Source organism: Acipenser ruthenus, chromosome 11 (genome assembly GCF_902713425.1).
Source record: "Acipenser ruthenus chromosome 11, fAciRut3.2 maternal haplotype, whole genome shotgun sequence".
Taxonomy (NCBI): domain Eukaryota; kingdom Metazoa; phylum Chordata; class Actinopteri; order Acipenseriformes; family Acipenseridae; genus Acipenser; species Acipenser ruthenus.
This window is the reverse complement of record NC_081199.1, coordinates 7,441,417-7,466,142: the sequence shown is the minus strand read 5'-3', so window position 1 is coordinate 7,466,142 and position 24,726 is coordinate 7,441,417. Positions and strand designations below refer to the sequence as shown.

The following is a 24,726-nucleotide window of genomic DNA, read 5'->3' as shown; positions in this document are numbered from 1 at the left end:
GTTGCCCATTGTCACAGCAATCTAAACAAATCCTCAGTCCTTGCAGAGTGTGAGTGAGCAGACACCCAAACCTACCACCTGCAAAGGTGTATTAAATGTAATCAACTCATTCATGAAGAAGGCTGACAAAAACAAGTCTTGCTTTTGATGGGGTAACATTCAGTCTATTAATTCCTGCAGAAGGATTGCAGTTTTGTTAATTGACTTTCTATATGAAATAATAACAAACATTCAGTGGCTCCAGCAGTTATGCCACTAAAGAGCGAAATGTGGCATGTTCTTTTTACCAAATAAGATTTCCTCCTCTCCTCCCCTTTATATAGATAGCCATTAAGCCTTCCCCAGACCGCGTAATCACTTCATAGATATACCAAGGAAGAGATAACACCAACTGCCTGACAGACTGAACGAGAGACTTCAAGTCAGGTGTCTCTACCAACTACCAGAACATTTGGTTGGTATGCAAAGCACAGATAAAGAAATGATCATCACTTAAAACATTGCGATACATATCTTCACATGTGCTTGCTGGTGTTTGAGAGAATGGTAAAAACATCCTGAATGCTTGCACAATAGGAAATGGATCAACTCACACGAAAATACCCTGCATCTGGTCTTGTTAATAAAAACATCTGATGATTTTTTTTTTAAACATATGGAGACATTAATAACTTTTGTTTAACTTTGTTATTTTTTATAGAGATCATACAGTATAAACATTTAACTTAAATAAAGTACAACAAAACAGTAATATATTGCCATATTATGGTCCTGTTAGGGGGAAACAACATTTAAGGCTATTTAAACATATGTATTTTAAATATTACGGTATGCAATTAAACAGGCAATGGAGGGGAGGAAGATATTTAGGTGCATAGAGAAAGAAAATACAGGTATACTGTGTAGCATGGAATATAAATCTAATTGAAAACAACAAGAAACATATATAAATATTTTACTACAAACATTTTAAGATCATTCACAACACAAGCCTGAGTTATAAGCACATCAATCTCAGGGTTGACAGCGTTATACATACAATTCATAATATTAATATAAAATGTATATCATATATCAGATTACCGGACCCGCTAATGTCAACACCTCTGAGGCCATACATTTGATTTTGGTCAAAATCAGCAACTAATGTGGTACTTGTGTCTAAAAGTTATCGGTGGGGGTGAGTTGACAAAATCAAACCCAACCACTCTGTGCTTCACTTTTGGTGTATTTGGTTAATTGAATGCCAGTGCTTGTTCAGTTCATTGCTGGTTTACAGGACCAGCCTGTCCTCCCCGCCCTCCTGAATGACCTGCCCGATGGACACCTGGTTCTGTGCTTTCAGGTAGCACTGCTTCTTGCACTCCATCAGCTGCTGAAAGTCACGCCACATTGTCATCTGCTTCATGTTGGGTCCGTGGCTCTCCCGCACAGCCTTCTGCTGCTCACGCAGTTTCTGGGAAGGAAAACATAGAGTTGCACAGTGATCATCATGAGTGAGGAGGGACTCTGCTTCAGTGGTGGAACACACGAGTTAGGAATGAAGATTTGTGGACTGTACTGGAGTGTGGAGGGATAATTTGAAGGAGCTTGACTGATGATTTTTTTTTCTTCCAGTACCACCATTGCTAGAATTGCATAACTTGATTTCTCTACCAGAGACCTCATTAGGAATATTATATATTTATTTTTTTTATTTTTTATGCACTCCTTATTGTAATTCATTTTACTCTTACTCTTAAATAATTTGTTTTGGAGAAAATTACTTAAAAGCTCATATAACAAATACAATGACATCCCAAATAAACTTAAGTCAATTCAAAACGGTATTAGCTTTTACTCACAGTTCTGCTATTTTTATATTGGTCTTTCAGCTAGCTAGAGACTACAGAATACTTTAGCAACTGTTGGCAACTCTGAACTCTACTCTGTACCATAGATGGCAAAATATAAACAGGATATGAGGAAATGCTTTGCCAGCTGGAAAAGAAAACAGACTTCTTTTAATCCATTGCTGGGACTCATCAGTCTAAGATAGTGAGGAAAAGGGGGTGAGAATTGTATAATGTATTACACTAGGCAGGTTGATTTATACTGTATATAACAGTTTGTCAGGTCTGTATTACAATTTATTTTCCAAATTGTTTAGCAGGAATGTGCGGTTGTCATCTGTCCATCTGTCTTTCTAAACAGCTCATGTTGTTCCCAAAGGTAAACTGAGTGCAGAAAGGCTAATGTGATCCGTTTTCAAGGGATCAGTTACAGATGCCAACAGCAGCAGACCGGTCTTTCTAATCTCGTAGCAATGAGACAGTCAACACTCACCTTGCCCAGATTTTCTTGCTCCAGAATGTTCCTGGTATACTGCTCCCTATACAAAAGGCATACAATAAAAAGAGCTGTTAGATATTTTTCAAATGACAGGAACTAAATGTTAAACATGTTTAAGAGTCCGAGATACCCATTTCTAAAACATGTTTTAAAAACAACATTCTATCCAATACATATAAAATGCAATAGCCATTTAGGGCCATCATTTCAAAGGGTTCACTCTAGTCTTTGACTAACTCCTATTTTTTTTTTTAAAGGAAAAAAAGTGCTTAGGAGGACTTGAAATATATAACTAAGTTGTTTGGTTCTAGTTTTGTAAAATTAACAGGTGTTTTTTTCAGAAGATATGTTAATTAAGGACTTGAGTAAATGCTTTGAAAATATGGCCCTTAGAGTTTAATCAACAACAACATCATTTAAAAGGATGAGATTTCTAGATAAAAAACTGCCTGCATAGAGGGCTTCAAGGGCTGATGCTCATAGCTACAAAAGGATCCAAATACCAATTTCGAATTACATTTCTAGTTCATGCAAAGCACATGTATTTCGCTAATGTAAATCTTACCTGACAGCCTTTCTTCTTTCCTGTGGATCAGCAGACACATATGCCTTCATTTCATCAGAAGCTCTCTGCATTTGCATTTCAATGACCTGTGTAGAAAGGGAAGGGGTGGGGGGTTAGGTTGTCAGAGGCGTTTGAAAGAGTTACCAAACTCAGCCTGTCTCTTCTCTTACCTGTTTCATACAGTTAATTAAATGGTATCTGCTCTCCTCTTGAGCATTTTCTTCTCGAAGTCCTCGCACCTCCTGTACAACGCAATAAAAGAAATCCTCAAAAAAGTGCCTAGAATTTGGCACAGAATAGAATGAGACCCAAGAGAATGGGATCAATGAGGTACACATCTCAATAGACTACTTGGAAACATGTATTGTTTACTGTTAAAGTAAAACCTCTTTGAAGAACAAAAGAAAAAAAACATTTCAATGTACAAAATTAGGTATCAATTGTTTTGTAAAATGTATCTTTTAAAAGATACATTTTGTTTAAATTTGGCTTGGTTTTCAAATGAGAGTAATCAAATTAATACTTTCACAGCAATGCTAAATACTGTGCATCATACTGGTCATTATGATTCTGGATTAAGGCTTTTGTGTAAAACATTGTTCTAACAAAGCATGGATTGTGAAGGTTAACAATATCTTTCCACTGTGATCTTTTTGTGTGAGGGTAATGAAAGAAAGACTTAACAGATGCTTAAATTACCCATGCTTCTATTCTTAAATATTTTTTTTACTAGTTTGCACTCTGGGATTCTGTATCATTTTTAATGTAGAGCAGAAAAGTTGCTGTTTCTTACTTCTTTCATTAAAATCACATTTAATGAAATTTAATGAAAACATTTACTTAAGGCACATTTAGATTTGAGCAAAATGATTGCAAGCAACTTTTGGAGCAACCTTCCATTGCAAGCTGCTATTTGCTCCAATGTGGACAGACCTTAAAGCTGTGTGCTGAATTCATGAGTTCATTTTAAAAAAGTAGAACCAAAGTGTACTTGCAAATGATTATGCGCATAGACCCATTATAAGCCAGTTGGTGTGTGTTTTAGATGTTTTGGGGGGGATACTTTGTTACAACAATCTGTAACAGATTGTGTTTTTCCTCCACCATTATGAAGGCATTTACCAATTTCCAAATAAATCTAACAATGGTTCCCTCTTAGAAACAAACATTCATCTATACAAGAAAACATATAAAAACAGAATGTGCTCTACAGGCTTGCACACTTAATATAAGGCAACCAAACCTCCCAGACAGCTCACACTAGTCAATGAGGCCACAGTGGCCTCATTATATGGTACTGTACCTGCTCAAGTTTGGATCGGTTGCTCTCCAGACCTGCTGCACAGCTGTCATACTGTGCTTTTTTTTCTTCATACTCCTGGGTTAATTCCTGGGCAAAAGGGCAAAAAGTCATGCAAATGAATCTGCACTGTCGCAGTGAGTGACTCAAAAGGCCATGTGTGCCCTTGTCAGTCACAGTGTCAGCCTTTGGGTGTTAGCATGCACTAAGAGCTGCAAGCCTATGAAGACCAAACACAAGGCTTTACACCATTTCACGTGGATGAAACACTGGTGTCACACTGCTGAAGCCCTCTTGCTGAACCTTGTCCTTGTACATTTCAATGCTTTTTTAGAGCATTCTAATATAAGTCAGACATGTGTAGTCCGATCAACAAACAACCAAGTAAGGCGCTAGTAGTGCGCTAGTCCATTTACACTTACCAGCAAAGGGGGGATTTTTAATTGATATGGTGTTGTCAAGAGTTTGTTTCATTTTATATTTACAATATGGTTTAAATCTCACTAAACGGAAATTACAATCTATTAACAATTGAGCATACCTCCTGTGGTTAGGCTTACTTGGAAATACACTTACTTAGAATTGAAATCCCAGCATGGAAAAATATATTGCCAATTAAACTTAGTTAATGGTACTAAAAAACGTCAACAAAAGCATTAACTAAATTGCAGCAGTCCTACAGAGATAACTGTCCTTCAGACTGGTCGTGAACGCTACGTTTCCACAGCAGCAGCAAGTGACTGTGTGGATTACTTTACAAAACAGCAGTAATCTGTATCAAAACCCACCTGGCAGTTCTGTCTCAATGGTCTTAATTCTTTGATAACTGGAGCAAGAGCAGATTTCTTTTCGGCAATCACAGAATTTAGTTTCTTTACCTGAAACAGACAAAATTGAGATCATTGTTGAAAGATTCTTAAGAGAAATAGTTTTTTCAAAATGGTTTAGTACACGTGCTTTGGTCATTCTCCAGCGGTAGTTCTAGCAGGCTGTAACGACTCATGCAATACAATACAATGCTCTTTTTCCAGCTTCATTTATAATATTTTGAGATGTTGTTCTTAACTTCATTTCACATGCTTTTACTAATTGGAGAATAAAAATATACTCTTTCCAAAGTTATGCTAATGTTCGGGTTAACAAATGCTGTCAGGGCAGTGTAAAATAATAATTTATAAACCATGGAATGAAGCCGTGCTAAATCTGGTAACACACATATCAAGACAGAGAATTTCAAGGTTATAGTATATTATCAGATATAATAAATGAAAAAAATAAATAAAAGTTGCTTAGTTTTGTATTACAGAATAGTAACCTGGTAAAGACTGCTGTATAAATATCCGAGTCACAATCCAGAAGTGTAATATTATTGAATAAATAAAAGCTGGCATTTGAAGTTCTGTATTGTCTTGCTTACAGTAGGTGCCTCTCTGTCTTTCTTTTACATGAAGCAATATGATAGATAGAGAACCGAGACAAAGGAATTCAAAGCCTTTCTATTCGTGCCAATGATATGGTCATTTATGGTCTCATGTACAGCAGCTGCCTGGAATGATGGATTCCATCATTCAGTTGTCCTCCCTGCCAAGTGTCTGCACTGTGCCAGTTTTAAACCAGCTTGAACTGCAAGCCAGGTTTAGGGTTCAAAAACAAGCTTCTTACTAATCTTGGATGTCTAGAACAGGTTCCTTCATTGCCTTGCCTAGTGGATATAGCTGAACAATATAAAACATGTTTTTCTGCAACTTAAAGTACACTATTGTAGACTTTTACTGTAATTGTTTCCTTTAACAAATGGCTGTAAAATGCTATTACAAGTACAACTTATTTCTATACAATTAATTATTTATTACATTAGGTTTGTCTTTTTGTGAAGTGCTGCCTATGTAACTCGTTTTTCAGTGTATGTCATGTCTCTTTATAGACGTACTGGGCAGGATCTGTATAACCCTAAAGGAAGAGAATCACCATTTCGGACATGTCATCTAGGGTGCGTCCCTTCATTTCATCCAGCTCACTCTTAATGGCAGACACTCTCTCCAGCTCCTCCTGGGTGTCACTGTAGCCAGAAATACCCTGCTTCACCTCCAGGGATTGCTGGGAACACATGAAATGGACAGAAAGCGTTGAAGACACAGGGCTTTATTTATGAGTGCTAAGCTAAAAAATCCTCACATATTCACATGGCTGCTGTTCAAGCATCTAAAACATCTAGCACATTTTTCCATTCTCGTGAAAAAAGACAGTACCTTCTCTTCTACAGAAAGTGTCTTTATGGCATTTACGCCTGAATGACCTGCAACGCAGACTTTGTTAGATGCTAGGCCATAGTATGAACAAATAAATACATACTAAATCAATAGTAGTAGAATATGTATAATACACTTGAACTTAAGACCTAAGTAATTTGGTAAGTGTAGTATTTACATGCTTTTAATTGAAACCTGTAACAGTCCTGCTGCGTTACACTTACAGGATATTAACAGTGGTTGGCTAATGTGCAATAGCTGTGTTGAACACTTTGTCACATCTAGTTCAAGGGTTATGTCTACACAAACTGTATTAATACCAACAAAGGACACTTCAAAGTGCAAAACACTTTGTAAGTTCAGTTTCTCCAACAAGGCTCTATGCCAACAGAACTAGTAATAACACTGTTACGCCAAACCTAGAGGTAGGTAAGACAAGGCTGCACTGTGTTTCTGTAGAGCTGTAAATAATAAAAGACATACTTGACAAGCATGATACCATCTGTATCAGTGTTTGCACATGCAGGGGACAGAAGTAGGTTCTTGGGGATGGTTCTAGTTAATAATCTGTTTATTAAAACTTCTGCTACCGATTAAGCACAATAAAACAACCTAATCTAGAAAGTATGTGAAAAGTGAGTATAAAACTATCAGATCATTTATTATGCTAAACCTCTTTTTTTGGTTAATTAAAACGTGCGTTTCTCTATAGATTTTTTAAAAAAAATCTAGAGATTTAACTAAATCACACTCCTCCAAAGTGTTTCCTTTTATTTTCCCTTTGCTAATGCAAATGAACATGAGTGCCCTTGACAGGCAGGCTGACATGATCTGGTTTTCCTTGCTCTGAATGAGGAGAAAGAGGATATTCAAAGTGGCCAATAACCAATTTGCATTTTAGTTCAACTTCTGGAAAGAATGTCCGAGTGACCCATCATTGGACTACTTATAAAACCATGTACTATTACAACACATACTGCAAAGATAGTGCACTGTATCATTGCCACTTTGTAATCATCTCCGGTTTGCTTAAAACCTCAAACATTAGGAAACATAATGTGTTCTTAAAGGAGCTGAAATGTAAAGGAATAATTGAATTGTGGTGGTCTGATAAGATTCTCAGTTTTAAATCTGCGTTACATCAAATGTGTCATAAAACACAAGCTATTCCAATGTACACTTGATTAATCATAACAGGTGCAATACTAAATCCCCTCAATGGACAACAGCGTGACATTACAATGTACAAAACCAATGGGCCACAGACTGCTTACAATAGGTCGCCTCAAGAACAAAAAAAGTTATCTGCGGTCATAAAAGACGCAGGCAGTTTAGCAGATGCACAGATCTCAAATAGAACAGTTCAGCCCTTTATGCGTCAGCCCAGCTCTCAGCAAATGGGTAGCCTGGGGGGTTAAGAGGTGTTAAATGATTTCTAGGAAGGTTATACTGTAACTGTGATGTGTGCTTCAAATCCTACACATGTACAAATGGGAAAGACTATCAGGTTACCAGTTGCTGCTGCATAGTTTCATGCCGCTGTTTCAGGATCTCTTCTGTCCTTTGTAGGATACCATACTCCCTCTTTAGATCAGTTAGCACCTGACGTTTCTTCTTGAATATCACATTCTTTCCCCGCAGTTTGTTGACTAATCTTTTGACCTGCAGAGATCAGAAATGAAGGACAAAGCAATGGATGAGGTGAAGACAAACTTTAATACATAATCTATGTTCTCTTGCTATTTATAGCCCACATTGTTTCCTGCTTTTATCAGCTTAAAACCGTCTTAAAACCATTACAAGTGCTCAGTATAGTTAATTTCTTCACAACTGGTTACATTTTTGTGAGCTAGAGCGAAGATCCACACTCTAAAAAGAAACGGTTTTTAAAAATCTCCCATAACTTAAAACATTATAAAATAAAATAAAGTTGATGACCAACATTTTTCAAAAGACAAAACCTGGTCCTTATTTAAACATTTGTATGTTGATCTCAGTTTCAATAGTTTTAATCAAAGGTTTAATATGCAGTACATTCTGTAGCATTCTGAAAAAAGAAACCATAAATAAATAGGTTACCTTAAGAAACAGAGTTTGATATTATGTAATTATAATATATGCATGGACTGGTGGATGTAAATGCAGTTAATAATATAGCCTCAGTAGCTCTTATACCTGTAGCCTTCAGTAGCCACAAGTCCAGATGCAGGTATCCACTATATTCCTAGTCACTGGGGATATTTATTGTCATTGTGGGGGAGAAATTATCATTTGTACTAGCCAACATGCGATTGACTGTTCAAGTACTGCCTTTTTGGGGTATAGGAACAGTTTGTGCCTGCTTAGGACAATGCACTAAGTGGTCCCTGATCTAATGTTTCAAGAACATCTTATTACAAAGAAACATTTTGCTATAAACTGCAGCAGGAGAGATGAGAAGGATCCTGCAGCAACCGATGATGTGGATCGCTCACGCCTTCGAACAAAAAGGTACACCAGAGACACAAGCTTGTGGCTATCAGTGGAGATTATATGGAGAAGGGTGTTGTTTTCAGCATGGCTATATGACTGCTAAACAGAAATGTGTATTCACACAATATACTCTTCTAAGATACATGCATAGAATTTCAGAATCCAAGCTTTCCCGATTGTCAGTTTAAATAAATCATTTTTATGCATTTATGTCAAAACCAATTAATACAACAAGACAGAGAGCGGATCATTATAGAGCAAAGAGCCAAAATTAAAAAAAGCCAACACCTCAGACAGACAATGTCAACTCTGTGGAGCGGCTTGTCAGGCAACACATTCCACACACCATGAGAATATAAGAGGAGATACCAGACATTTTTAGACTTCCACTCCCAGACTTTTATCATACAACCAGCAACCCTACCAAACTGCCTCTGTGTTACTGCTTAAGCCTATTATTGTAGCTGCATAGTGCTTTGTACAAAGCAGAGATACAATTACACAAATTAGGAACAAATGCATAGAACTAATAAAGCTGCAAAGGCTTTGATTCCCTAAGGTCAATCGTATGTTCTACGAAAATGATCCTCGGTGCAATGCCAGTGATAAAGATCTTCATGCGTCGCCCCTCCTGCAAGTTTTTTTTGTCTGTCTTTCAGTTCAGGTTTGCTCTTTCAGTGAGCCAAAAGCTCTAAATGTTTTAGGTGGAAGAACAAACCGAGTTATTACACTATGTGCTCTATGCCACAGGAACACGAACCTTTGTGTGCGAGTTTATAGTTTGCGTATTTTTGGAAACCAAGGGCAGTCAAGGTTGGGGGAATTAAGAAAGCAGCGTAATAACCCACAGCGCCTCCCTGCACATGGATCTACTGACAACTGTCTCTATATTAGCAAATGTATCATTTTAATGTAATTGACAGAGTGACATATTCATATTCTTTATTCTTGTGATCTTCAAAATCAAGCTGGGATTAGCCCGCAAAGATTAAAGAAAAAAAAAAAAGTGCTTTACATGTTTTTTTTGATTACATTAAGTTATTAAGCTTCAGCCTTGAGATTTCAGTACAACTCTAACTATGTACATGTCCCGTTTAGGTCCTTAAAATTAGCTACGACATCACTGCAGTGTCATAAAAGAATGTTTTGAAAACCACGGCTGATTTTTTTTTTTAAAAATAAAAAATTCCATTAAGGCTTAAAGCATTAATAAGCTGAAAGACCAGGACATTTGCTTTTCTGCCACTCAATACAGTTTGGTACAAGTGATTCATTGCTTTAAATAAAACCCAAGGTATACGCAAGCAACATTCTGTTTTGTCTTTTTCTGCAGACAAGGTTAAGAATATATACAGGACCTAATTAACAGTGGAAGCTGAAAGGCTTCAGACTGCTTTTTTCCCCTGCAAATACAGCTGTTAGGCTAAACTTAGAACATACTTAAATATGAATGAAATAATATGTCACTGGTCACAATACAATCAAACTACCTCTGCTTAGAATTGCAGTGCTGCTATTTGCAAGGCTTGCTGCTACTGCTTTACCCATATAAGTACAATGCTGCTAAAAATATACGCTACAGTTCAATCTGGGGTACAATACAGCAGGAAAAACCCTGGAATCTTAACTGAAGTGTGACACTCTTATACACAGATCAGCCAAGCACTTGCAGTGTGACCCATGCTATTCATCATTGACAAAATGGAAAATACTTTTGATAAGCCAAGACAGCTCAGCTTATCCATAGCAACAGTACACAGCACAAAATAGGAATTCAGTATGCAAATAACCCTATTTTTTATGAAACTATAGAACCGTTTTGTATTTATTTTTGAATTGGCCTGCAGGGTAAAAGGCAATGCTATTACCTGTTATGGGCATGCACTATCTGGGCTGCGAGGAGCGCAGTTTTAAACATCTTGTCAAATCAAGTGCAACATGCTCTCAAGTTTCAGTTATCCATCACTTGGCTATATCTTTCTAAGTTTGGACAGGCATAGAATGGAGAGATGGCCATTATCCAAACGCTTTTTAAATCTTACCAAGAAAAAGCACAATGCAAAAATGTCAGATGTTTACTTTCTCTGCCTTTCACCCAGTCAGGCTTTGAAATCAAGGTACCCACGTAACAGTGGCTCATAAAACACTCACAGGAAAGTTAACAATAGCTGACACTGCAAAGCTGAAACATCGTCCAATATAGATTTGTTTACGATCACACATTGCACATTGTCTGCACGGGCCAGTAAAGGTTGAACATTGGCTAAAAACCCTATTGGTTTGTAATCGCATTCAGTTCAATAACAATTATTATCTGTGTATTAACCACCATTGAAAACATGTATTATGTAAATATATCATCCAATGTCAACCACAATGGACTATTTTAAACATCATTTATAGTTTCTTTCAACAGATTTTTCCATTAGCCTAGCTATATCCTAAGTTGTTTGGACTGGATAGATTAAAGAAATCCAAACAAATAAATCCAGACAGATACAATTGGTGGGGGCGAGCGTGTGAGTGAAGTTTAGCTTCTTCACACTCAGGCTGGTTTCACAGCTACAGTAGAGTTTTTTCTATATTATTATTATTATTATAACATGTGTTTAATGTATCTGATGCCACGTTTTACCTAAAGAACACTGACATATTTAAAAAAGAGGCCTCTGAAAAATACACATCTCATTAAACAAATCTTTATCCAACACATTTTAGATGATACTGGCCAGGTTCAAGGTTGTCTTCACTATTCTATTAAAAGACATGGGAATGCAGCAAACTCACAGAGGCGGATAAATGATGTTTGGCCTGTGGTCTCGTCACTGTTTATTGCTGTGTATTGCTACAACGTAATGCACGTCATATACTGTATACAAAAATGATAATCAGCTGAATAACCTTTTAAAGAAAGGCAAAGTTCTTCAAATAATTCTTTGCTCTAATGGTAAATGGTTCCAGAGGGTATTTTAAAGCTGCAGTGTCTCACAGTCGTATTTAAATTTATGTCATTTATTGGTGTGCGTTAGAAGATTATAGAGCAGGAATGCTGTTTGTGAATGTTACGGAATAGCCTAGAGTGTTTTCTTTTTTAAATAATAAAGGATTTTATTGCCCCTCTATTGAGATTTAATTTTCTTATTTATTTTTCTCTAAGGTGCTACCCCCTTTTGCTAAATGCACACAGAACTGGCACATGTTCAATTTAAGAGATGCATGTTTTTTCTTTTCTATTTATAAACATTCTTGCGATGAACACCTTTGACAAATAAAAAGAACTCTCCCAAACACTTGAGGAATATGAAAATAAAACATGCAAGGGCAATTCAATGCGTTCCTTTTGGGGAAAGCACACACAGACTTCACAGCACCTGGGAAAGTTCTCAAGGGAACACTCATGCCTGTTCTTGTCATGTAAACTGAATTCATTAGTATCAGAATGACATAATTCTTCTGGGTTTAATAAAATAAAAGCTTCAACCCATCCTACAAATTGGATTATTAAATCAAGGTCATTTTAATATGTATTTATTTTTGCACGACCACCTCAGGTGGCTGGGTGTTGGGATCATGACAGGGAAAGTCAAATCCAAATTGTCTGCACTACCCTTACTATTACTATTATTATTATTGACAGTTTAATACAAAAATATCAAGAAGTCAAGTTTGAAGTTAAACAAAACTTCACCAACAAATCAGAGATGGAAATAAAACTCCTACTGCATAGTCATTTCATCCATTCCAGGTTTTAATATGATCTTGATTAGCCCCAGTGTATAGGTAACAAGCTCAGGTGTGTCTTAAACATAATAAAACCAGCAACGGATCAACCTGCTATGCAATGGGAGTCTTATTTCAAACCCTGCAAATGAATGGAAAGCAGACACTCACATCTTCACATATCTGGAAACGATTCTGCTCTGAATCTCCGTGCCGGTGCACTCAGATACAGATGCGTGTTCTTACCTCGTCCCCTTGCACCACTTCGTTGCCATCGAGGTCGCGCACCCTGCTGGATTTCTCCGTCAGCACCTTGTCCATGCTTGCCATCTCCTCCCGTGCCTCCTGCAGCTCCTCTGCCTTGGCTTCTTTCTTGCGTGCAATGATGGATGCCTGTGCACACAGTAGCAGGTGAAGTGACTGCAGCAGAAACGGTGCTGCTTGACATTGTGCTGTAACATCAATCAGCTATTCATTTATCCTGGGGCTACATTGTTTCTCATACCAACTGTAGTATATATTGATAAACACATCTCCAGTCAAATTCCAAGGCATAAGTCATTCCTTACAAAACTGACGAAAAATGTCCCCGTGCTACCTATTGTGTTTTTAAGCTGCCATTCTTCTTCTGATTGGTCCCTTTACAAAAATACAAACATACTGTACATTGTCTGGACTGAAATGAAATAAAGGAAGTTTGTAATAAAAAGACACTCATTGTAAAGCACTGAAACATTGAAAGTGACCATCCGAGTGTCCTGTGTCATTACTACAGTAAACTAAGCAGACCCCCAGACTGCACTCAAACAAATTAATTATTTACAGCACATCAGTGTGTCTACCAACATGTCAAGTCATGGATTTCTTGGTATAAATCAGTATGTTAAAAGGCCATAAATGCATGTACAACCTGTTTAATATGGTCACCATTTGTCATGAGGAGGATCTTGATCATTGAGGAATTAAAAACTGCAGAATGGAGTCTATTCCCAGGGATGCACAAACATTTGCTTAGCAATGTTTTGTTTTTAACTCATCAGCAGTTCAAAGTGCCCTGTGATGATCACAGTTACATTAGTACAAACATTCTTGATCCCCACAAGCTTTTTTTGTTATATCTTGCCTCGTTTTACTTTTTGGTTTAAAAAAAAAAAAAATGTGTGTAACTGCTTACGAACCTTATCCATATTAAGGCTAAATTTGGCAGCAGCTTTGGGTTTGCATGCCAGGTTTCTGCCTAATTTGGTACTGTAAAAAAGGAAGGGGTAAGAATTTGGCAGGTCTGAAATTATAAACTTCTCTGCAAAAAAGATAAGAAAACTGGCTCACATTCATTTACTTCACCCTCTCTTTTTAGATGAATTAAATTCATGGCCAATGGGATACAGCAGTAGTGATCAGGTCATTGCAATCACATATAGGTCCCCAGTACCAACTTATCAATGCTTATTACTGACTGAAAGTCGTTTCCATTTGATTGTTGTCTGGGGGTCTGTATGGAATGATTATGGTTGTCGCAGCTGCCCAGTCCCTAGAAGTAAACTGATCTTCACATATACTGCCATTAGAAACATATATAACAGCCACAACAGCTCATTTAAAAGCTCTCAGATATAAATACTTTACAACACTAAACTGTGTGTGCTATCTGCAAAAGGGTTCTAAAATGGTATAGTATTGTGGTTTACTGTTAATATGAACACATATCCCACTATCTCTCTCTACATATTAATCATCATGTTATCTATATTTTATCACGCATGGTTATGTTCCTAATACAACTGCCTTCTTAAATTTAGATTTTTACTAAACCAAAAAAATATATAATACTCACCATTGGTCCATAAGGACACAATTAAAGCATTAAAGAATAATTATTTTAAAAAATGTATTCAAAAACTACTGCAGACCTAAATACAAACATAATTAACATGATAACAACATTTTCATTAGCATTATTATTATTATGAATCTCTGAAGAGGAGGGCTGCTGTTAATTCCCACTCGGCTACTAGTTCAAAGCGCCAAAAGAAAAATATGCAACTTTCTAATCAACAGCAAATTTTCAGATCTGGTTTACACAGATTTAATTAGGACTATTGAGATGCAAAACATATTTTTCAGATTAAAGAAAACTAGCTTTTATCATCAAAACTGTTCTTCCAATTATATCAGCAGATTACAATCAGTTTATATATCTGGTCTGTAAAACACATTCACACCCCCGGTTATGGCTAAGGCTGGAATCCGTAGGCGTCTTTTCTCTGAATAACTGAGACAATCTTGAACTTTGAGCCCTGCATTGTGAACAACAGTTGAGTAGAGCAGAGAACTGTAACAGTAATTGCTATCCTCCCTTCCTATCACCTGAATATAATCACTGTGTTGCAAAGCAAATGACTCACGACTGCATGTCAAAACAAGCCATCAATAATACACTTGCTGTTGCTGTTCAGAATTCGTCAGACTCTTCATGTATATTGTTGTTTACCCAACAAAGGCCCACACTAAACACAAATGCACACTTCACTTGGAGCCTCCCACCCACATTTAGAGAGCTTTCACACGGATTGGTGAAAGTATTACAAAGTAGCCTTAATAGTGGGCAGGAACATGTAGATCTAGGTCTATTATTGGATTAGAAACATGTATGTCTTGTTATGTTCAAAGCCAATTGCATGGGCTTTTCTTGCAACGAACTCAAGCCCACAATAAAAACTGTGGGCTGTCTGTCTGTTAGTTTTGGTGAAACTTACCTGTTGTCTAAAAAGAGAAAGTTTATCATCCATCGGGTCATTCCTCATCATTCGTTTTTCTATCAGTTGGTTAATCATAATGTTAATTTCGCGGATCTAAAAATAAAATGTAAAAAAAAAAAAAAAAATCAGAATGTAAGCATTAATTGCTTTTTTGTATCAAATATCCAACGTTCGCAAAGGAATAAAAATGAGAGAGAGGAATTGCTCAGAACAAAAATTGCTTATCAGGACTCAGCAAATCAGGTGATAGTACTGTGAAAATAACCTAGATTATAATACCCTTAGAACCTCAGCTGAAGAAAGTCTGTATACAGACACAGGAGTAATCACAGGGAAACCTCACAGGGATTCTTAAATATGATCTGTCCAGCTCTATGTATATACTGTAATGTAATACATATATATTGAATGAAGTGAAGGCGACAACTCTGGCTTAATGAAAACTTATATCCCAAAGTGTATCTCAATTATTCATATTTTATTAAGAACAAGGAAAAAAATAAAACCTAAATAAAGCTTACGCATTTCGACATATTGTCTTCATCAGATCATGTTCAAAAAAGAGTTCACAGAATCTGTTAAATGCAGCCGATATTCATTATCAATGAACCTCATTATCTAACAGTTCAAATACAATATTCATAATTATGTCAACATTAAAAAAAAACTTGGTGGCAATCTAATACATTTATTACTACAGAGAGAAGCATATTGGGTAATGGATTGTTTTTCATAATGAAGCAAACTGAATCAATTAATTATATTGTTTCTAATGTTAATAGAATTAACAATTTGTTGTTGGATATGTATAAATTGTGAATACATTGTGTGTTTTAATAACATGTCTAACAGATCTGCGTTTCATTCTAAAGGTGGAAATTGAACCAACTGATTAGACTGTGATGTTATGCAATTAGATAATGAGGTTCATTGATAATGAATATCAGCTGCATTTAACAGATTCTGTGAGCTCCATTTTTCAACATGCTCTGATGAAGACAATATGTTGAAACATGTAAGCTTTACTTAGGTTTTATTTTTACCTTGTTCTTAATAAAATATGAATAATTGAGAGACGCTTTGGGATATAAGTTCAATGATTTAGTGGCTAGTCTTCAAAATGAAATCCCACCAGACCCCCGGTGACGTGGGCTCTGGCCTTGCAGCATATAACAGTTTACCAGCCCTCTACAATAAGGCTTCAGGAATGCCATTGTTGTGACACAACTAAACACCACATGGCATACCATGGGGACTTCAATACATAGATCATTTAACAGACAACTGTTTATCATTTAAAAAGTTATTACTTGGTACTGAACATTTATATCCGATCTTAAACATATTTCTTTAAAAAGTGACATTTATAGAAATTAATTTCTTCGTCCTGATTATAATATATTCCTGCCAATTCTGGCTTATCGGTTTGCCACCAGTGAATTCATTTTCTCCAGTTTCAGTAAATCACACGGCTGACAGTTTCATACAGTACTATCCCTTTTTGATTTAAAAATATATTACCTTGGCTTTTGATTTATTAAATAAACTGTATCATCCTGGTCATAATCTTCAAAATAGAAAATAAAAATATACTCAGTTGTAATGCACAATTTTCTTAAAGGTGTAGTCCCGTTAAAAAAAACAATTTGTACCATTTTAACAGATTCTTGTACCATTAATATGGTGTTCAACTTTTCAGTATGAACAAATCTCTTGACAGTTTAACTCAATAGAGCTTCCCAGACACAGGCCGCTTTTTATGGTGATAAATTAATACTTTCAAAAAGAAAGTTGTTTCCTACAATGTAAAGTGACCGCCACGGTGGATTATGCTTTTTATGTGGCAAGCCTCAGCTACAACATTGTTATCTTTGGTAAATATTATTGCAATGCTCCGCTAAAACAGCTGATGTTACTCAAAAAAGAATCCAGATCGCAGTTTTGTTCTTTGCTACTTTTTTAAAGCTACTGTAAGGACAGCAGTGATGTAATTAAACTGTAGTCCCAGCCACAGTGCCAGAGTTAGACTATGAATCGAAGTGTATACAAGGCAATTAGGAACATACAAACTGCTTCGTCCTTTTCTTTTGTCATTTCTTATAGTCTGTACAAGCCAGGTTAACAAACTTAAATGTTGGAAGTGATCTAAAAGTTTTTTATTTTTTTTTATTTTGTATTATTATTTTGTACTGTTTAATGCTTCTGCTTTGTTTGTGGAAACACAGCAAACCTGGGTTCAACTGGAGTTCAGTTAAAGCCTGTGAAAGCAAGCCCTTAGAAGAGGATGGGAAGTTGATCTCAACAAATTCTGTATATATAGTGACAACTGGCCAAGTAGAACTATCTGTAATGGAAACGCAATTGCAAATTCCAATAATTACAAATCTGTTTGAACTCAGGACATTGACAGCCACTAGAAGGCAGTTCTGCACCTTACAGGAATAGGAGTGTGCAGGGTTTCCTGTTATACAATGTTAATTCCATGCGCTACCTTGTCCTCAAGCTCGCCTAGTTCTGCATGCCCCATTGCTGGCTCCATCACCACCTTTTGCAGGTACTTCATGGCATTCGTCTTGCTCTCCAGCTCTTTGGGGAGTTTGTCAGTCCCCATGTAGGTGTTAAACTTAATCTCCTCTTCCAGTCTCTTCATTAAACCTAAAATACACATTCAACAATTCAGAAAACATCTAGATTTACTGAATTAGCTACAGCAGGTGATACACTACCTTTGATCGGCCTTGCTCATGAAAAACAACGTCTGGTGTATTATGGTGATTTTCACATAAACGGTCACTATAAATAACCTAGCATTTGTATTTTTTCTCTTATCTTCACGCCCATGGACATAGCGAATACAGCACCCAGTTGCATAACAAAATAAAACAAAACATACCTTGAAACCAGGACAAGTGCTTGTTTTTAAAAGGGCTGTAATAAAATACTACATTGTGCTGCATGTCAAGTATGCATTGTATAATAATCCCTCGTGGGATATGACATTTATTTAGTGAGAACAACACTGGATACCTTGTGCTTGACAAAAGCAAAGGGGAGTTATCCCACTGGCAACTAACTCACTTTAAGCTTTATGAGTACAGTATTTTGTGTGTTTATTTTACAAGGCTTTATGGCCTCTTTTCAAGCTATCATACAGGTTTAGGTTGTTAAAAAATTATTTATTTTTGTCCAGACAGCTAATAAAGTTATTTTTGGTTTCCATATTCGTCTGGTGAGCGTGTTTGGAATTTATTCCATGACAAAAAGGACATTACCACAAACATTCTTCAGCTGCCAGGCTGTGAATAAATATATGTAGGTACAAGATGGAAGCTTGAAAATAAACATACAAAAATCCCAAGAATTTCTTTCCAAATCTATGCATTGTAAATAAAGCTTACATAAAGAATATATTGAATACGCTGCAGCTAACTTTTTTTTAATACAATTTAAATAGGTATTTAAAAAAAAAAAAACACAGGGAGAGAAATCTAAACATCATATACTGTAATGCTTTACTTTACAACTGTGTTGTCCCATTGTTCCATATTTAAGATTTTATCAAAGATTTTCCCATTTATTTTCCTATTTACAGTAATTGATCAATGTATGGTTGCCATCTCTTGAGAACAGCAATTCCCCAGGATCTCTGAAGGGCACAGAGGATGAAATCACAGACTGAAAAGCTACATTGTAAAGGACAATGTATATTCTGAAGACTAGTACTGTCTCCACATAGAAAATTAGAGAAATTACATTCTTGGGCAATTACATTTTCACACTGTGAAAATGGCCCGGCAATGTTAAACAATACATAGAACATAAACAGTGTAAGTTCAGTTACACCTTTTTGCAGTTTCTTTTGATTTTTCTGCACTGTCCTTACACTGGATGAGGGAACTGGGGAGCAGAGTAATCCAGTTAAGTGAAAAGGTTATATTGCCACTTTTCCATCAAACATTTAAAGCAACTTATATCAGTGCTCTGCTACAATAGGGGCCGCAATATACGTAATACTGCATGCAAATATAGATACCGGTAAATGTATTTCCTAGAACTGAACCATTTCATATACAGTATGGAAACTTTATAGGGTTACGCATTGGGTGAGCATTTACATCAAAGCTAAGCAAGGTCATTGTACTTAAATTTATCTGGAGCAGTTTACAGTGAAGCAACATGATCTGCGTTTTTGTTTCTTTGTCACCCCTTGCCCTATGCACTTATTTTGGCACTGGTACAAGACTGAAAACAATAGTGTTTGAATATGTGCTTACTCTCTGGCTTTGCATCTGCTGCTGCCTGTCGAAGATCCTTCAGTTGCAGTTGCGATCTCTGTAGTCTTTGCTCTGCAAGAAACAGCTTTAAAGTTGCCAAAAAAAAAAAAAAAAAAGAAATCAGAATACTCTACTGTCAGCTACGGAAATTTACATTCTAAAAAATTTGCGAACGAGATCAGAACAGGGCTTTTAATCATCAGTGACAAGGGTTTTAAAATAAATATATAAACTTTGAAAGAGTAAAAACAGAGGTTCATAATATCTTTTGTTAGCACCTCAAATGCATTTCCCGTTCCGGTAACAACCTTCTTCAGCTTGGTACAGAAATCTAAGATTTACATTAGCTACTTCTTTAAAAGGTACAAACAATACGGGACACTACACCATTAATTAGTGTTGCAGTGATTTGTTTTCTGAAGTAGCACCAAAGGAAAGGCTGATTTTTTATTTGCAGTACCTGGTTTTTCTGCTCTTGTTTCTGCTGTGCGAGAGAGAGCTCTCTCTCCTTCTCCACACGTAGCTGCCGAGCCAGGTCAAGCATTCTCTGGTTATTGGACACTGTCTCCACCTAGAGCACAAACAGCCACACTACAGATAACTGGCAGAAAAAAAAAATCTTACACACAAGATTGAGTTTCACAACAAATTTACTTAAGAATATATGTCCGGTGTCTAGTTACTACTCCAGTAGCACAGCTCAGAATACCACAAAATTATTACTCTAATAAACACTTGACCTCTCCTGTCGTCGGGTAAAATCTTTGCTGTCAGCTTGATACTTGATCCTGTTAGTTCAAACTCATTTTGATCCCTGTAATAGCATGCGTTTAACAGGATGCCAAGGATTCTGACTTCACAGTGTTAGCAGCCTTACTCTTTTCTTTAGCCGCTCCACTCGCTTGACAAGCTGATCCTTCTCTTCCTCCATTGCGGAAATATCCTGAAAAAAAATAAGCCAGGAAAATCTGCTGCAAGTCCTTGCGATTACAGTTCAAACTCACTCACAAGAAAAGCTGTGCATGGTGTGGTGCTGCTTAATCAGGGGACAGAAAACACAAACTTGACTTTTCTTTATTATTAGTATATATGCATATTTATACTTTATGTGTTTTAAATTATTTTATAAATGTATACAGTAAATAGGAACCAATAACATGGTGACATTTCATTAACTTTAATGTAGTTTACAGGGAAACCTTGACCCAATCACAATACATTGTACGCAGGTAATACTTTTGTTTCGTTACCCTTCGGATTTCTGCAGTGGAGAAACCTGAACTCCTCAGATGCTCACATTCCTTGTGTAAGGTTTTGAATCCTTCGACCAGCTCTCCGTACTAAAATATTAAATAGAGAAAACATCACTAAGTTAAACAAATAAAAAATTATACAAACAGTTCTCTTCAGTTGTGAGATCAGTAATAAAAAATATTTGCATGGATTTTGCATTAACAAGGGGCCTGGAATAAACTAGCTTCAAATGTGATTTTAATGTGGTTCTGAATTCTGTTGCTCTAGTATAGAGTGATTGTAATTTCTCTAAATCAGCCTTTCCCTGGCTATGAACTTGTCTAGATAAAAACGATAAGAACTCAGTGTTCATTCCACAGGATCTGAAAGCCACAAGTGTTTCCATTCTCTATAGTGACTCAAGAGGTTCTGGGCCTTGTAGACTAATTAAAACACCTGCTGTATGCATATTTCCCCCATTAGAACATGCATTTCTTACCAATATGTTTGCATTATATTTAAAGCATTATTTTCCACACACATGTTTCACTTACTCAACATATTTGTATATGTTGCTGCTTCTCAGTGCTGTATGTAGCAACAGGCATTTATTTTCAACTGTTATAATGTACTTTTGTTCTATACTTACTCTACTTATTATTTAGATGTGTAAACATGTACGCAGTTATTATGCATTAGTGAAAGCAACCCCATAAATACAAGGAGCAGATCATTCTCAGTTGAAAGGGATGTTCTATGAATCTTTTATTTAGCTGCGCTATCAACACAATTCTGCTTAGCAGTCAGCACACCTGGTGGTATGTGTCGGCAACAACATCATCCTGCAGAAACTCTCCAGGGACTTCCAGCTTCATCAGAAAGCGGGCCAGATAAGCTCTCTTCTTCAGCTCATTGGTCCGCTGTAGTAGCCAGTAGAGTATAGGGTGAATCACAGGCTTGCTGCCGGTCACCAGGCCTTGACGAAAGCTACTTCTGCAAAAACAAAAATAAAAAGCATTATACATCCTGAAAATGGGATATTCTTCACAGTACCTTGTTAAAGACATATAATCAAGAAGTGTTATTTTTCCCCCCTGGTATTACAGTAGCATTGGCACATTTTTAATAAGGTTATTTTTGTATCCAGGACATGGATTTGGTCTATCAAATCATATGCATTCCGGTACCTATGCATTCAATTTAATAGTATTAATCAGAGATATGAAGAAAAAAAAAGTTGCTTTGGAATGCTGTATTGAATAAATAATGTATGCCCTTATTCAATTCTAAGGGTTAGAAAGTGGATTGCTCTGAATGGCGAAAAATGGATTGCACCTTAGATAGACATCAAATGAATGTTAACATCATGCAGTAGTTCTGGGTGCAATATAATGGGGGACAACATAATTCAGTAAAAAGAACAAAACGTACGTATCTGTATTGTTTCCAGGTGGCTTGTACTTCATCATTCCAAGCAGACCGAACATGCGCTTGGCAGTCTGATCTGGCATTTCTTCTCGAATATCAATACTTTGCTGTTGTAGAAAAAACAAATGTAAAGCCATTCCCCAGTTAGGTAATTGGTGCTAATGGGGGAGTGGCCACACGTATAAAGAAAGCAGAAATCCTTTGTGTTGTGGAGGAGTTTGGGGTGAGTGTTTGTGTTGTGAGTTTTGTAACGTGGTAGTGAAGGCGAATGCTCAGCCTATGAGTGTTTATTCATTTTTTGTTTGAACCTTTTATTTTGGCCCTCGTGCCAGTTTGTTTGTTCCTGTTTATTTGTTTTGTTTATTAAATGTGCACTCTGTGCTTAAACTGCAGCTTCCTTGTCTCAGAGTCTCTCTTCCTGACGATAACAGCTTGGGCTGTGATGCTATCCTGTCACAGAAACATAAACTGTTTAGTTTTAATAAGCACTAAGACATGATTAGCATTCTGTGTTGTTTATTATACACAACTCTAACAATTACTATATTCACACAATTAGTGTTTTGAGATTCAGCTTTTATTTGCATCCCTTGTTTAGAAAGATACAGGGTATTAATGCTTCTGACAGGGTAGGCGTCTGCCATGTGGATGCGTGAATTCGCTGCTGACTGACAGGCAGGAGAGCGAGACGGAGGTTGAAGGCGAACAGGATTTATTTACATATAAAGTCAACACACTGAACAGCTCACATGACACTACCAGCAATGGCAACGCACGGAGCACATACAACACAGTGTACGAAAACTTGGGATCTACAATCGCTGAACTAAATTTCTCTATTCAATAATAATCTAATGTTGCTAAAGAGGTTGATCATGGTGGATAAATGGCTAGGGTTTTCATTAGACAACACCTTTAAGTAAATTTTCACACAATGTTGAATTTACTTACCAGTACTTACAGTTCAGCTGTAAGACACACAAATCTGACGGATGTTACAGTAACACACATATCTGATGAATGTTACATTAGTACACAGATCTGATGGATGTTACAGTAATACACAGATCTGATGGATGTTACATTAGTACACAGATCTGATGGATGTTACAGTAGTACACAGATCTGATGGATGTTACAGTAATACACAGATCTGATGAATGTTACAGTAATGTCCACGGGTACTCACCTTGGGGTCAATCTCAGCCAGAACATCATTGAGCACCTGCAACAGCTGCATGGGCTCCAGAGAGTCGAATGTGATCAGGTTGAAGTTTTTTTTGAAGGGCTCCTTATTGAGCTGCTCCACAATGGATTTGATCTGTTCACTCATTTTGAGATTACAGCAGACAGCTAAAAAATGAAGACATGCATATATTTTATATTTACAATACACATAATAATAAATTACAGTGCGTATTGCTCAAACAGGGATAGCATTGCATAGCAGATTAACCCATTCCCGGTTCTACTAGAAGCTTGATTTGCTCCAGTGTATCGGTAACAAGCTCAGGTGTATCCGATTAAACTCACATTAAAACCAGGAATGGATCAAACTGCTGTGCAATGAGAGTCTTATTTCCATCCCTGTAAAAAATGTATTATACTATTGTCGAACGAATTTAATCAAAATAAGGTCTTGCAAAAGGATAACGACCAAAAATGCATTAATGTTTTAAGACTACAACAGCACAACTTGAAGCAATGGGAAGGCATAAGCCTATTGTGGCATTGCTGATAGTACAATTATCACTATTTAATTGCAATATAGTTAGACTTCCATAGAACTGACATATATGACATGGGATACAAGAAACCAGCTCACGTAATTTATTCACCCAAATGAGCCAGTCTCCATCTCTTCACAGGAGACTTCGTATTATTACAATCTAGAAATCTTGCCATTGCTGTAGTGTTAGCATACCGTAACTACACAGTGTATGCGAAACAACTGAAAAAAAAGTTAAAACTGGTGTAATAATACTTTAATAATATTATTTTCAAGTTATATCATCCAAGGCCTACATCGAATAAACGGCATATTCTAAAAAAAATAACAAAACCATATTTAAAAAGGCAATATCGCACGGCTTTTCCATTAATCAAGTCAAATTAACAATTATACTATTTACTTACAACATACACTTGCAATAAAACACCCTTCTGCAGTATCCGCCGTCAGACTTCTTTCTGTGATTTTTCGGTCTTGGAAACCAACAACAGTTTAGAATGGTTGCTAACAGGAAATTGGGCTGTACTTCCTGTTGGGACGAAACGTTAACCCTATCATGCAGTTATATTATTATTGCTATACCGGTGTGCTTCTTATTTTGCAGCAGCACGGTAGTTTATTTCTCGTTTTAATATACCAAAACCCTTGAATCAAATTTGTTTT

The 24,726-nt window shown here is 36.6% G+C and overlaps 1 protein-coding gene across 2 annotated transcripts; it reads right to left on the bottom strand.

Annotated features, from left to right (window-relative positions):
* Window positions 1-591: 591 nt before the first annotated feature.
* Window positions 592-24,600, bottom strand: LOC131739402 (intraflagellar transport protein 81 homolog). Of its 2 annotated transcripts, none has more exons than XM_059033196.1 (19): window positions 24,468-24,600; window positions 23,521-23,684; window positions 22,335-22,438; window positions 21,716-21,896; window positions 20,921-21,010; window positions 20,548-20,613; window positions 20,131-20,241; window positions 19,671-19,755; window positions 17,888-18,051; window positions 15,394-15,489; window positions 12,884-13,030; window positions 7,958-8,107; window positions 6,165-6,293; window positions 4,985-5,074; window positions 4,200-4,286; window positions 3,067-3,138; window positions 2,897-2,982; window positions 2,326-2,371; window positions 592-1,456 (listed from the first exon to the last, which is right to left on the bottom strand). In XM_059033196.1, the coding sequence occupies exons 2-19, from the start codon at window positions 23,662-23,664 to the stop codon at window positions 1,274-1,276; spliced, it is 2,031 nt and encodes a 676-aa protein (XP_058889179.1). In that variant the 5' UTR covers window positions 23,665-23,684; window positions 24,468-24,600; the 3' UTR covers window positions 592-1,273. The 2 variants fall into 2 exon arrangements, with proteins under 2 accessions (XP_058889179.1, XP_058889180.1); XM_059033197.1 differs by having other exon boundaries at window positions 24,475-24,600.
* Between the last annotated feature and the right edge of the window lie 126 nt (window positions 24,601-24,726).

Excerpts from the sequence above, each read along its gene's own strand:
- LOC131739402 (XM_059033196.1), bottom strand. The coding sequence starts at position 23,664 with ATGAGTGAACAGATCAAATCCATTGTGGAGCAGCTCAATAAGGAGCCC. Across the intron at positions 22,439-23,520 it reads TGGCTGAGATTGACCCCAAG|CAAAGTATTGATATTCGAGA; the intron begins GTGAGTACCCGT and ends TTTCTACAACAG. Across the intron at positions 19,756-20,130 it reads AACAAGAGCAGAAAAACCAG|CTGTTTCTTGCAGAGCAAAG; the intron begins GTACTGCAAATA and ends GCAACTTTAAAG.